This window comes from Vicia villosa, unplaced genomic scaffold, assembly GCF_029867415.1.
Source record: "Vicia villosa cultivar HV-30 ecotype Madison, WI unplaced genomic scaffold, Vvil1.0 ctg.000978F_1_1, whole genome shotgun sequence".
Lineage (NCBI taxonomy): Eukaryota > Viridiplantae > Streptophyta > Magnoliopsida > Fabales > Fabaceae > Vicia > Vicia villosa.
This window is the reverse complement of record NW_026705442.1, coordinates 418,701-435,139: the sequence shown is the minus strand read 5'-3', so window position 1 is coordinate 435,139 and position 16,439 is coordinate 418,701. Positions and strand designations below refer to the sequence as shown.

The 16,439-nt window shown below is 33.4% G+C and overlaps 1 protein-coding gene across 1 annotated transcript; it reads right to left on the bottom strand.

The window, feature by feature from the left end:
- Positions 1–284: 284 nt before the first annotated feature.
- LOC131632669 (uncharacterized) lies at positions 285–5,353 on the bottom strand. The gene is made up of 5 exons (XM_058903406.1): positions 5,070–5,353; positions 3,688–4,105; positions 2,633–3,112; positions 1,819–2,240; positions 285–1,051 (listed from the first exon to the last, which is right to left on the bottom strand). Exons 1-5 carry the CDS (start codon positions 5,256–5,258, stop codon positions 425–427), a joined length of 2,136 nt encoding a protein of 711 aa, XP_058759389.1. The 5' UTR covers positions 5,259–5,353; the 3' UTR covers positions 285–424.
- Positions 5,354–16,439: the final 11,086 nt, after the last annotated feature.

Genomic DNA, 16,439 nt, shown 5'->3' with positions numbered 1-16,439 from the left:
CTTGGCTTTTGGATCGGAATTAGTGTTTTCGTCTGTATTTGTAAGGATTTGAGTACCTATGTACTTCACTTTTCAATATAATTGCTTATAAAGAAATATTTATGTTCAAATTCGGAAAAATAATTATTATCAGAAGAGGATTTCAAAAATATACAAGTGCCTCATATTTTAATGTTTCTCCATTGATCTAGTTATGAGTCACTTTTTCGTCACTAACATCGTATCTCAATAAATTAGAGAGTGATATTATCTATAAACTAAGGGTGTTATCATAATATGAATTATCAAACAAATATGATACAGAAAGAAAGAGCAATTTCAATGTTAATTTACTTGAACAACTTCTAGAAATAAATTCAATACATATTACAATGAGAGTAGTGATGCTTGTAACACTAAGCATTTTCCAGACAATAATGATACTCTACTCCTCGAGTACATAAATCATGTTTTTACCGGCCGTTGATAGCTTCCTCCAATAGAGGCTTGAATGTATAATATCTGAAAAAAGTGAAAAATGCAAAAATATGTACAAAAGAATTGGTAGGGAAGAAAGTATTGCAATGGAACTAGGTACCCACTTTAAACCATGATAGTATATAATGAAGAAGGCACTGCTAAAAGCTACCATCATGCTTGCAATGGAGATGAACAATGTGATCAATCCAAATACTAGCTTTAGAGGCAATGATTTATAAAAATCATACTCTCTATAACGTGAGACAAGAATAGACAAGAAGATCAATATTGCTGTCGAAGATGAGACAAGTGCCAATGCATCTGATATTGCAAACACCAAAAAAGATGTTTTAGATAAATAATTTGGTTTTCCGGTGTCATCGTTTGTTCCTCCTGGTAAACTCGTTGCAGCAGTGAAAACTCCAGTAGCAATAACAGTTGAAATTAGCATGCAAGACTCAGCCGTTTTTTTCATCCACTCCTCTCCCTTTTCCCTTAGTTTTTCATGCTCTTTTGAGAACAATTCTTGTGCAGTGAAGTTTTCAGAGTTTATGCTCTCTATTTGTTCTGGCGGCATTATCTTCTTTACTTTCTATAGTACGAAAACATAATAAAATATATCCGAGTTTAATTTAAATAGCAAATTAGGAAAATGATGCATAAAACATTAATTGTGACCATCCAAACCAATTTGTAGTTTGACATTTTTATTTATCTTAGGAATCATAAACTCATGTCTATCTAAATCATGTCTATCTTAGATGTTCTAGATTCATATAGAATTGATGATCCCTATGTTTTGAATGAATATAGTTAGTATGTTAGAGAAGTTAGTTACATACCATTCTCAAAGTTTGGACGATGAGGTTCTACATGTTTTTGATTTCACCCATAACAAAAATTTCTATTTATACATAAGACATGAATGTGAACACTTTCTTTTCTATAAGGTTGTGAAACTCAAGTTTCTGCATTAATTTATTTTGTTTAGTTGAAATGGACTCACTTCTACAAATTTAGTTTGTACTAAAACAATAATAAAGTTATTACCTATGTATATTACCACACACACAAATATATATATATATATATATATATATATATATATATATATATATATATATATATATATATATATATATATATATATATATATATTACCCATTGCCTATTAAAAAATAATAAAAAATAATAAAAAAAACATCTCATTGTAATAAAGTATTAATAAATTTGTATGAAACAAAATCAATTGTTCCGCTAAAATATTTTAAGAAGCAAGGGTTAATTTTTCAAAATACAAAGAATTTGAGAAATACAGTTAAAATTTCAGATCCATGTAACTAGATAAATAAATTGTACCTCAAACCATAATAACTCGAGGGACATTTGAAAAGCTGCTCCAGAAACCAATTCAAGTTGACTTTGAGGTGCTAAATTTGCAGCCAAGTGCAATAAATTGTTTCCTTGTTCATCTTCATATAAACTTATGGCATTAATTACATACCCCATTTGATTTACCATGTTGAAGATACTAGCATGGCGATACATAACAGCTACGTGTAATATAGTTCTATTTTTGCTATCCGTATCCCGTATCAATTCAGGATAACCGCTGATAAGCTCTGATAAGAATCCAAAATTTCCATCTTTTGCAGCATAGAATATAAGTTGGAAAGGTTCATTTCTGATTTTTCTTAACTCCGCTTTCGAATAGTAGTATTTATCAAGAATCGTGGTCCAGAGAAATTTAACCAATTGGAAATACACTTGATTTTCCATATCTGCAATAAGAAACTTTGTTACTTGATATAAAATGCATAAAACAAATGTAAAAGAATTATGGCTTAAATACACTTTTCATCCCTGTAAGTTAGCGTGTTTTTTATTTTCATCCCTGTAAGTTATTTTTTTGGATTTTAGTCCTTATATTTCAGTTTCGCGTTCGTTTTAGTCCCTAAAATCAAAATTCGTAGGAAATTTCACAAGAAAATCCGCAGAAAACCTGCAGATTTTCCTGCGGAATTTGGCTTTAGGGACTAAACCTCTAGCAATAAATTTTTTAAACCATTGGATCTTGAACGAATTACTAGCGATGTTCTGAATGCGACATTTCCTAATAGCATGGAATCTGAATTTCAAAACCTTGCTCATTATGGTCTACGTTAATACTTACCATAGATTCCAGAGCGGAGGCAAATAAAGAACAATAAATTCCAATCCTTTTCTTCAAAGGAATGTACAGTTTTATGGTATAAATGCCATGTCATTTTGTATTTTCCGTTGAAAGCAGCATACTGAATAGGAGTAACTCCCATTTGACCCCTTATTATTGGTAACTGCAAATTTCTTTTGAGCATTAAATTAACAATCTCAATGTTTCCAGCATAAACAGCATAACCGAAAGCAGTGTCGCCGTAATTATCTTGCAAATCCATGTCATTATCATCTAATATTTTCAATAGCTGCTTCACAAATTCAGTCTGATTTGAACCTACTGCAAGATGCAGTAGCGTATGCCACTCTTGGGTTATGGCAGCATTTTTCAGCTTGTTTTCCTTGTCTATCATTCGCTTGGCTGCTGGCCAGTTCCCTTTTAGAGCATGCTTGTAAATGGGAACACAAAGGTTGAGAAACTTTTTCTCTGGATCATCACCTTAAACAAAATAATACAAAAAATTAAAAGATCAAAATAATATCAACATTGTGATTTTAAATTTCATTTGCGTCTACGCATGCAATTGTGAGTATTGCGGTTGAAGTTTGGATTGCAGACGTTCTAGTATGAATTTATCATTTATTAATATAAAATATTATACTTTATTATCTATCTTCCGAACAATTTAAATACCTCGAATTATTTTTAAAACATGTTTTAAATCTGTGATATAAATATAAATATAAAAGTGATATTATCATGATAGGGTTGCGATATTATCATGATAGGGTTGCAATACATAAGTAGTGTGGTATGATGTAGCGGTTGCGATATTATCATGATAGGGTTCACAATTTGAAACCATGATCAATATAATGTCTAGATTTAATACCCCAAAAGTGATATTATAAAGAGAGGCAGAGAGTTCCATTTTGTTGCCTAATTTTTTTTAACTTCAATTTTATTTTATTTTTATTTAAATAATGTTCATTTTTAGTCAACACAATGCTGATCACTACTTTTTTGTATTGTTTATAAGTACATAATATTTTGAGGGAGAGAGAAAACCATACTTGTTTCTTTCAAAAACTCCAAGTTAGGAGTGTTGTTGAGTTCTGCTGCTGATGCATCTGTTTCTATTTCTGATACTACAGCTGTAGAATTGACACTTGACTTGTCAAGCTCATCCCACATTTCCTTTGCTTTATTGCAACATGAAACTCTTTTACGATCTTCAGGGTTTAAGGCACAAAATAAAATATGTTTAGCTTTTGCTTCTTGTTCCATCATCTTCATGTCTTCATCATTGTACTCATCTTCAGACTTCTCAATTTTTGTTCCATTCTTTATCACTAGCCAAAGTTTGAAATCAACAGATTGTATGAATATCTTCATACGATCCTTCCACTCAGTGCAATTTTCACCATTGAAGTATGGTGGCTCTAAAATGGATTCTCTTCCAACGATGACGGTAGTGGTTGAATCCATTTTCTACAATGATGTATGTCTTCCGTTAGTGTATAACATATCTTTATAAAGTTTAGCAAGAAACAACAAAATATATATAATTCGGAACTCTTTAGTAAAAAGTATTTCCCGAGGTGATTATTTTTCTTGTATTCTAATCCTGATAAAAAATAGTGTTGTAAAAATTATAAAATATAAATTAATAAAATAAAATTTATATTCCAATAAAATAAAAAAATTATTATTTAGAAGTTATTTATATTTTTGTCACATGGGCGATGACATCTTTTTTTAAATGATGTTATTAAAAAAAGTTTTGCAATAAAATATAATTTTATATTTAAAAACTATTATTTTAAAAAATAAAAACAGGTCGAAATATTGCAATAAAGGAAAAAATAAGTGTAACTTCTACAAAATATGTATACAAAATTATCTATAGTAAAATATTTATAATTTAATTAAAATTAATTTTACACAGTCATATTAAATTTGATTAAAAACTAATGTAAATTCATTTTTCATAATTTTTTTTATTGAAGTGTGAATGAATTTGAAATTACAATTTAACTAAGAAAAAGAGAAAAAGGGATATGCACTGACAGTGTAAAATATTTTTACACTGTTAACCAATCACAACCATGTATCCAATTAAAACACAATTTTAATTAAAAAAAATTAATATGACATGGCAATTGTAAGGATTTTGATTGGATGTATGTGTAAAGTTTGTTTACACTGTCAGTGCACTACCTTTAAACTCTAAGAAAAACGAGTTGGATATTTTTTTTTTCAATAGGCAAATGATATAAGTAATCGCACTAGGGGTGCAACCCTTACAACAGAGAAATTACAGAGAATTGAAACAATCCAAAGGGGATTTAAACCAGTCATAGAAGCTACAGAAGGACAAAGGATTGCTACTAGCTAGCCAATTCCAAGATAAATACAAGATATTAGAATACACCACGTCGAAACTATACGGCACCTTATCGAAAATCATCGCGTTTCTCATAAACCAAATGCTCCAAGATGTAGCTATCCAAATGGTGTTGATTTTCAGTCTTGAATTTGCCATTTTCACCTTGTCATGAAACTTGCCAAACACCATGAACTCATCAAGAGAGAATGAGATATTAAAGGAGCTTGGTGACAAAGTACTACAAGGACCATCCATGATTCCTTATTAGAGAAGTCATACCTGAAAATACACGTAATAGGACTTCAATATATGCTCCTTCTCTTGCCTACACAAATATAACAAAAAAATATGTTCAGTCAGTGGCTAGCATGTAGTTTTCACTTCTAAAAAATATTATAAAAAAAGGAATTAATAATTAATAAAGGAATGTAAAGAGAAGTTACTCTGATTTTGTTGTAATATGTGTTTTTGTGGTTGAAGTTATATATATACACCAGTATACAACTTAAAGGTGAAGCAAGTAAAGATAAAAAGGAGATTGTGATAAATGAAGGAAGGTATATTGTGGAAAATCGTACAACATTCCTAAAGCATAAAGCATAATGAATTGAGTGCCAAAGAAATATCCATTCAAAAGCAAATCAACAGTAACAATTATTTTCCTTTAATTGATTAAAAAAATTTAAGAAAAATTTATTTACTTTTATTAATTAAAATGGTACTGTAAATTAAACTTCAAACTCAATATCTTGTTATCATGAAACTAAGCTCTTAAGTCCGAAGACAAGAGTATATAAGGCTTCCAACATATTTGGAATGACAAGATGCTCATAATTTAGGAAAAAAAATGTTATGATTCAAGATAACCCAGGTACTTGCCAATGCCCAACGCTTCTTATACACATTAGGAATTCTTATTAAGTTCCTTACTTCAGGTCAACATTTCTACTTTAATAAATTTACGATTCTTGCAACTTGATTCTCAAGTCTAAGGCTTCTTGGCACAACCTTTCTACTTTAATAAATTTATGATTCATGCAATTTGATCGTTTGAATATTTTGATAGGTTGAATTCTTTGACAAATGTATGACATTTTGACTATCACATTTAACAATGATATCTTGACCTTGAAGTTTCAGTTATTTAGCAAACTCTTCAAGCCACAATGATTCTTTAACAGTTTCAATGAGAGTAATATACTTAACTTCGGTGGTTGATAAGGCTACAACTAAATTTGTTGATGATCTTCTTTAGGTATGTCTCTTAAAATTAACTTAATCTTGATTGCTTTCTATCTCTCTAAATGTCAATCCCAAGAATCCTAGTGGCAGTTTCTAGATTATTCATTTCGAATTCCTTCCTAAGTTAAGCCTTCACCTTCACTACATCCTCGTCACTGTTGCGTGCCATGAGTACCCATAACTTTTGTGAATATTCATAAATTTGTCATACCCCAAAATTTGCCTTCCATATTCCATTTACAATGATTCAAAGTTCAAGGTTCAGTTCCAAAGATTCCTCACTCAAAAGTTCAGATGATTCACAGTCAACTGGTTTGACCTAAAAGTCAACCATAATCAGAGCATAGTCAAAGCCTCCCAATTTTGGTCAACATCAAGTATGTGAAGCATAACCATCATTTGATCAAGAATTGATCATGATTCCATTAATAGAAACTCAAAGATGAACAAATACAAAAAGGTTCAAATTAGGGTTTCTTAGGAGAAAGTCAACCCAACTTTGACTTGGCATAACTTTCACATGGAACATCAAAAATTTCCCACTCAAAGCATATTTTGAAGGAAATTGGATTCTCTACAACTTTGTCTCTCACAAGCCAGGGCTAGAAATGCTTCATTTGAGAGGTATGGTGCAAAAGATTACAGGTCATTTTCAGGCATCCTCCAAAAGCAGTTTTTTCCCAAAGAGGATATGATCAAGATAAAAGCTCCAAATGAAAAATATGTTCCAAAGTGGCTCATAGAGGACCTCTTGAGGTTTCCAAAAAGTCTTAGAACTCCCTCATAGCTTAAAAATTGAGTGAGATATGCTTGGTCAAAGTAGGGAAAAATTTGGAGGCAAAATGTGAATCAAAGGGGTTCAAAATGGAATTTTTTGCAAGTGGGCCTATCTTTTCAAGCTCTAAACTTGATCCACAAGCTATCCAAACAACATGCCACGAATTTCACCTTTTATTTAATTTATATATAATTTTATTTCATTTTTAAATGATTTAAAATAGTTTAATTAGGTAGAAAATCAAATATTTTGTTAAATATGTGCATATGGATTGATTTTAATCAGCATTTAAGGCAAAATACAATATATTTTCGTACATATTGATTGGAGAAAGAAATCAACACAAAAGAGGGTCAAAATAGAAAGTTTCTATTTGAAAGCAAAATCAATTTTCTCAAGTTTGGTAAGTTTGGATTCGAGGAGTCTTGGGCTGTGTATTTGACCTAATCTTTCTTCTCTATAAATATGCAACATATAGCAATAGACTAGGGGAGGAAAAATTCGGACCAGAGGCAAGAGTGCAAGAACAAAAAAAAACTTCACAAAACTTGAATTCGGTTTCAAGTAATTAGGGTGTTTTAACAAGATTCAAATGTTGCAATAGCTCGCTCGTGGCATTCTGAAGGTGAGGGGATATTAGCATAGCATCAACACTCCCAGAATTCCTCCATATAAGCCCAAGTAAGTCGTTGATAAAGTGAACTCGATTCCAATAATTTACGCATCTTCACTGCAATTTGGTTGCATATTGTGTTTTGTATATGTGTTGTGATCGTTCCTGAATGATTTGATTGAAATTTGCATGCCTTAAACGTGTTTCACCATTGATAGCCGAGTTGGGTTTTTAGGGTTTGAATTGGGGGTTTTTGTTGAAGGTAAAATTAGGTTAAATCAATAGCATGAACAGATTCGCATGATCAAAACGAGGAGAATGGGATAGGTGCGCCGAATTTATATACGTGTATGTGCAAATCGCTATTATCCAGGTGTTTTTTTGCTACGAAAGAATCCCTAGCAGATTCGTAGCTAATCTGCAGAAGTTTTACAGGGCTAGTGGAGAAGACGATGAGCTGGCAGCGTCTGGTTTGCCAGTTTGAATTTCGCGCGCGTGATTTTCATTTAGTTTTAATGATTTTATTTAATAATTTGGACGCGTGTAGTAAACAAAACGCGTGCTTGGTTGAACTGGTTTGGGCGAATTTGAGTAAGCGAAGGGACGAGGGTTCGATCCCTCGCTCCCATGTTATTTTTACAACAAATTCTGTTAGTGATCCCATGTGCCTCTAACCCTAAGGTCCATCATAATCCTTCAGATCTAGCCACTGGATCTTCAAACCCTTTAGATCTAACGCCTCAGAATTAGCACCTATACCATGTACCCTAATAACAACCACACTAAATCCTAACCCTAATAACTAAATTAATTTTAATTTATTTATTTGATCTATTTAAATCATTTTAAAAACATTTGTTTATATAATAATAATAATTTATTTTTATAAATAGGTTAATATATATTATAAAATGTTAAAATTTCAATTTATTGTTCGTGCCGATTAAATCGATTAATCGCTATGGGCAATAATAATTTTAATGTTATTAAAATGCAATTAATTTCTATTTGATTAAATGGTTGCAACTATCTTATTAGTTGTGATGATTAATCCTTTCTTTTTTTCTAACTTCAAATTTGTTATTCTTTTTAATCGAATCAATCGATTGCGAGGGGTAACAATGCAAATCAATTCATAAAATTATAAAAAACATACCATAATTCGTTATCAGTAATAATCAAATCAATTGATTAAAATTGGTAACGATACAACTTCAAATCTGTTAACTATGGCGATTGAATCTATTGATCGTTGCGGTTAATAGTGCTAAATCAAATCAGGGTTGTACGCCCAAAACTCTTAAAAAACACTAAACCACGACACTTCAAACATTGCAATGTTCACAGCTACGATAAGATAATTCAAAATACCTTCGAACATTCGCATTTCAAAACAATTTCAAAAACGCTTTTCAAAGCTCAAACAATTTCAAAACACCTTCAATTCTAATTCTAAGGCGTACAATCCTGTCCCCGAACTACGTAGACTCTGATCCTCCATAAGGAGGTACGTAGGCACTTGGCAACAAGGCGAGTCCCCCTCTTCCAAACTCTAATCATGTTCAATATAATTAGCCTTTTAACTCTATTAACTGTCTGTCATCCCTCTTTATCTTTTGCCATAAACCTTTATCTTTGAGATGTTAGCCTTTAGGAAAGGGTTGAGGGTGCCTAACACCTTCCCTCGACCTGAATATAGTATCTTACCCTGATCTCTAAACTGCGTAGGTTTCCTATTCGCCTTGGTAGAATAGGTGGCGACTCTCTAAGTTATAATTTTTAGGCAGGTTGCTACAAAATTATGAATAGAAAATACTTTGCTTCTGAATGTGAAGGATTCCTTGCAGGTCCCCAAAGATTAGCATAAAAGAAATCCAGGGATCCATGTGTTTTTTATGTTCCTTTGTTAAACTTCACTCTAAAAGATTTTCTAAATACACGGGGTTCACAAAACTCCAGCTTCTCGACCTTGTCTGCATCGAGCAAATTTTGTTCTCCCAATTTGAGAAGACACTTTTCACTAACATGGCCCAATATCATGTTTCACAGTTCTGTCTTCGACTAAAGTTTCGAAGAAGCAAAATTTGCTGAACTACTTACAACGTCAAACTCAGGGGCATACAAGCCTTGTTTTTTCACCACTCTCAAGACTACTTTCGACCCCTTTATGAGTTTTAGGATACCTTGATCACCTCTAAAAAAAAATCCTTTTTTGTCGAATTCACCAAGAGAAATCCAATTTCTCTTAAGATCAGATACATACTTGACAACAGTTAATAGTTTTTATTGACTCATCATAGAGTTTAAATCTTATAGATCCAATACCTGCAGTCTTGATGGCTTTGTTGTTTCCCAGCAGCATTGATTCATCATCTTTATCACATAATTCCACCAACACGTCTTTGTTTGGAGTCATGTGCTAAGTTCACCCAAAATGCATAATCCATTCCTTACTACAGTCGATGCTTAAAACCCCACGAACATCACATGAACCACAGTCATCTTACATAATAGCTGTGTTGCCATTACCCTTACCTCCATGATTATTTAGGTGTTAAAGGAGAGCCTTTCTTGTGTGTACCTCCTTCTTACAATGATAACACCTTATTGAAGAATCATCACCACTAATCAACTTGTGTTGATATTTACCATTCTACATAAATTTCCTTTTACACACAATCCTTCACTAATAGATTATGGCTTCTACTCCTCTCATTCCTTCCAGTCCTTCGAATACAAGGTTGATTGATCTTCTTCAAAGGTCATGGACTATCTACCACACAAGATATTTTTTTAAGTGTGCATGTGATCTTGTTAAAGCACATAACAACAGCAACATTTGATCTTCATAACTAACCGTAATATCAATATTCTCAAAATCAATAATTAGTTATTAAACATATCAAACTGCTCTTTCAAGGCTTTGTATTTACTAATCTTGAATGAATACTCATCATTATCAAGGATTTAGTCAGGTATAATGTAACACCCCAAATCTACCCAACGTTTATATTAAAATCAGAGTGCCAAAATTCCGACTTAACTTGAGGTATTACCTTCAACTGTAAAACCAACAACGGAAACAACAAATTTTTTAAACAGATACATAGCACTATAATAAAATAAAGAATTTTCAACAAGTATTTAGTCTCAAATGATTCAAATTTAATTAAGTAACTGCAGCGAAAAACAAATCCATTTAAACTGTGAGAAATCGTAGCATCTTTCAACAACTTAAATCAACAACGAAATTCTCAAAATAACAACTGAATTCAACTTTAAAATGAACAATAGCATAAATCAAAACATGCGTTCGTTTTCCCCCTGAGTGCTACGTATCAGAGCAACGACACCCAAAAGCTATTAAATCTTTACTCCTCGTTACCTGCACGTTACCAATATAAAGGCAACGGCGAAAAACAAAGAAAGGGTGAGATATCAAAAATTATAAGCAAAAGTATGATAATTGATATATTAGACATAGAATCATACAATATTCACCATATTCAGAAATAACGACAATACAAAAATCAATCAACTTACATAGCAACCACAACGACGTCAAAATGCGACTCAACATGAAACTCGACTATGCAAATGCATGTGGATTCATCGAAGTAAAACTCCCAACTTAATCATATGCTAGGTTATCGAGGCATTCCAACAACTTCACAGGGTGCCATCAAGGCCAACTTAATCGGATGCCAATTCAGGCCAACTTAAACAATGCAATGTTATGCGACAACAATGAACGACATTCAATCAACAATATCACAACGAAATCAGAACAACAACAAAACAACAACCTAACCACAACTTAAACAATTTTCAACTTTGGCTATTTGAGCCTACAACCAAACTTGTCCAAATTCGGGACAAAATCATTTTACTTTGATAGTACCTGAAAATCACGTAATCGATATAATATTCAACAAAACAACCAACCAACATTATCTAAATATATATACGAACCTCCCCGACGATTTTCATCTAATTCCAGTTAATTAATTTTTTGTTTACTCCGGCTAAGTCGACTGATTCTGGACTGGTTTTCCTGCTATTACTTACTGTACTACTATCTTAATATTGCTACTTAATCATTTTCCGCTATGAAATTAACCTGTCATGGATCATGTATTTGCTATCTTTTATTTTTCTGCTACTATAATTTAGTTTTCTGCCACTGACTGTTACAAATTTTCTTTTGCTAACCATGTTCCACTACTGTTAAAATATTAACTCCGTGTGCTACAGCTATTATTAACCATTATTATCTAAGGGCAATTAATTCCATTATTAACTTCTATGGTACACCTACTTATATATATATATATATATATATATATATATATATATATATATATATATATATATATATATATATATATATCTAAGAAATACTAGTTAAAAATGCAAAAGTGCCATGAATTAACTCTCAGGCCACACACGTAGCACAATGAGGAGACAAAGGGATGAAATGGGACACCCGTCCCTAAGCAAGGGACACCCGTCCCCATTTCATGAAAGGGATGGAATGGGACACCCGTCCCCAAGCAAGGGACAATGTCCCTATTTCATGAAAGTGATGGAATGGGACACTCGTCCCCAAGCAAGGGACACTCGTCCCCATTTCATTTTTTTTTTGGTTCTTGCCCTGGGGACTACCGTCCCTCCCCTAGAGGCCCCCGTCCCACTTCTATTTCTTCTCCAGTTCTGGGTACGCTCAAAACCAATTTGTTCAATAAAGTTCATCGATTCACCTACATATCTGTATATATCACAGACTTAATACAACATATTGCAATTAACAACACCCACGAAACAACTTTGTTTTGAAATTTCAGATCAATCGATACGCCAACAAAATCTTAGAAAATCACAAATTCAACACATGAGCACATAAATAGCAGTAAAATTATACAACCCTAAATCCCACATAACGAACATCATACAATCGATTATATTAGTCGAACCCCACCCATTACCTTTGGATTGAACAAAGCTCAAAAATTCGATCGGTAAACTGCAACCTCTAACACTGCAACCTTCAAAATCCCGACTGCTAGCACCAAACCCTTAGTTCTTATTTCCCTCTTCTGCTACGTGACTGTGTTGGTTCTTTGTTTCTCTCATGTTTTGTTTTTTTTTAACTACTACCACAACTCTAACAAACCTAATAAACTAGATGGGCTTCTAAACTCAAGTTTGGGTTTTACTAACTAATACCCCTCTATCGCCAATGCCACACAAAATCTCAACTCACTTATTTAATTAAAACTCTCAATTTACTCGCTAACTCTCATTTTACGGTCAAACTTAATTTATTCAGAAAATTCCCAAAATAATACCTGACACTCTAATAATATTTCTAATACCAAAAATATTAAAAATCTCGATTAATTATCGATCCGCTATCCCTAACTAATACGTCCCGAAATGCGAAAAAATTTCATAAACACTCCAAACGTCTAAATTAAGCGAATAATCGAATTTTCGGGCGTTACATATAATCCTTTATGTTTCAGCAACACAACTGGGAGAATTTTCTCCTTTGAGACCATCTAGAGAACCTTATCATAAGGCTCAAAATGATGGCAGTGTGGGATTTCTCAATCATTGACGCCTTTTCCTTCTTGATTAGTGAAATATCCATATTTTCCAATCCTTTCAACGCTTCTAACAAACATTGATGCACGATAAGAGTTTGCATCTTCACGCCCCATAAACCGAAATTGAATGATATGCGCCATAAGAGTTTGCTTCAATGATATTTAACAATATTAAAATTTTATGTATGTTGATTGTTAGTTTCCCGTGGTGATATGTCAGGCATGATAGCTACTTCAGTGTTATATCCGTTGGATTTAGTTAGAATAGGAGTACTTGTCGCACAGATAATTGCGGGTTTTTGTTGAAATTTCGATCATAGGATTGAGGTACTTATTTTCCAATTAGAAACTCAAACAACTAGTAATTTAGAGATCCTTTATTCCAAATTATAGATTCATGTTCATATTTCTTGAGAGAAGGAAGATAAGTGTGATGTATGTTAAATTGCAAACTAATTATAATGATTCATCAGACAAAGTAAGAAAATTTCATTTTGTTATTGTAGTTGCATCTTGGCAACTATAATATGTTCTACAAATTTATAATGCTTTTGCTGATAGAACCAGAAATAGTTACTGTAACAATGTTTTGATGTTCACCTTACTAATTCTACCACATGATTCATGTTGATATTGATATTTTAAGGTATATAATCCATACTTAGAAGTTTTATCTTTGCCTTAGTATTATGTTAACAGTCGTATACTTTTATAAATCCTTCTTTACCTTTTTATAATAGTAACTACTTTTTTCTTTATCTCTTTTCAGAAGCAATCTCTGGAATTTGGAGAGCTTGAGTGGATATCAGACCTTGGAATTTTTATCTCAAGTCTATAATGGATGAATTTATATGCATACTTTGCAAAAGATACCAAGTTCAAAAAAGTATATTAACTAGCTGTGTGTAGTTCCACAATTTAGGAGCTTTGAATCGATGAAGCATAGAATTATACGAATCGCTAACCAAATCTTGTTATAAATGGTATGACATGTTTTCATTTTTTTGTGTAAGCAAGATATTATATAATAGAGAACTGAGGGTTCTCAAAACCTGTTTACACGAAGGCGGGAAAAAAACCCGGAAGAAGAGAAAAAATTACACGCCAATTACAAAGGAATTACGAGAGAAAAAGAATTGGATCCTTACTAAACTCGTAAAAGGAATAATTGGAATGTGTAATTTTTCCACAAAAAAACCACTTCCAAACAAGAAGCTTAATGCTCCAAACAATGTCGTTAACGTTCCAACCCTCCTCCCGGAAACAAGCTCCATTCCTAGTGATCCATATAGTCCAAGTTGTTGCCAACCAAACCACATCAACTTTGCTATCTACTAACTTTTGTGTACAAAAGAACCTATGCCAATCTATAAAATTGGACAAACAATCGTCCTCCATATAACCCACTTTACCAACCCAAAAAGCTATTTCTTTCCAAATATTCTTCACCACGTCACAACAAAAAAAGGAATGGTTTCTATTCTCTACATCCACTCCACAAAAAAAACACATTAAATTATCAACGGGAAAATGAATACCTCTCAAGACCAAAAGATTCTTGGTAGGTAATCTATCATGAAGGAGTCTCCAACCAAATGCCTTAATTTTGAAAGGCACCTCTACTCTCCAAACAAGCCGAAAAACGTCATCAAATTTGTTAGGTGGACCATGCGGGACAAAGTCTTTACCGTAGAAAGCATAACAAGAAGCCACGGAAAAATCCAAACCTTTATTACCCTCCCACTTAACCGAGTCCTTACCATCCTTAAATCCTCCAAATTTGCCCACCAAAAGGCTAAAAGAGATGAACCGACTCCTCACCTCGGCATCCTCCAAAACCGACACGGAAATACCAAAATCCCCCCACCTCCAAACACCCTCCAACCAACCTCCCATAGCCGCCACCGACACCCCCTTCAAATTAGAAAACAAAAACAAGTCCGGAAACAAATCCTTCAAAATGACACCATCCAACCACCTTGCTTCCCAAAAAGGAGTGTTGAAACCATTATGAACATCAAACAAACAACACTCCTTTATAGGATCTCTAAACGAGCGATAACCAATCTTCACTAAATCCCTCCACCAAGAAGAAAGAGAAGAAGAAGAAGGAATTTTGAAACCGTCACCACCATGAAAAATAAAAGAAAATAAATCTCCGTACCTTGCTTTCAAGACGTTAAACCAAAGAGAATCGTGACCATTTAGGATCCTCCACCTCCACTTACAAAGAAGTGCTAAATTAAAAGCCGAAATATTTTTTATCCCTAAACCCCCTTTGTCGATCGGAGACATCACCCTTTTCCAACTAATCCAATGAATCTTCCTTTTCTCTTCCACTCCACCCCACAAGAAATTACTTTGAATTGAATTGAATTCTCTCACCACCTTCAACGGCATTTTATAGAAAGACATAGTAAAAATAGCGAGTGGTGTAAGAATCGCTTTCAAAAGAGTGATACGCCCTCCCAAGTTTAGAAACCGATTTTTCCACCCCGTTAACCGCTTCTTCACCTTACTCAAAAAGGGGAGCCATGTCGAAGTCTTCCTAGGATCACACCCGATCGGAATACCAAGAAAAGAGAAGTTGTTTTCCTCCACTTTGCATGAGAGAAAATAGGATGCGGCGTCCAAAAAAGATCTCCTAACATTGATGCCAATCAACTTACTTTTATGGTAATTAATTCCAAGACCCGATACTATTTCAAACGCCTTTAGAACCGTTTTGATGGCCCAAAGATGTTTCCATGTTCCCTCCCCCACAATCATAGTATCATCCGCAAATTGAAGAAGATCCACATAACAAGCACCCTTAATAGAAAACCTCCCAAAATCTCCTATATCAATGGATTTCCTAATAAGGGCCGTCAATCCCTCCGCCACCAAAACGAAGAGGAAAGGAGATAAAGGATCACCTTGTCTCAATCCTCTAAAAACTCCGAATTCCTTTGTGGGGCTACCGTTCACAAGCACCGACATATTACTATTAAACACCAACAACTCCATCCATCCCATCCATTTCTTCCCGAAGCCCATCCTTTTCATCATGTAACGCAAGAAACTCCAACTCACTTTGTCGTAAGCTTTCTCGAAATCCACTTTAAAAAGCATACACTCTCTACCTTCCTTCCTAGCATAATCAATCACCTCATTAGCCACTAACACTCCATCCAACAATTGTCTACCGGGCACAA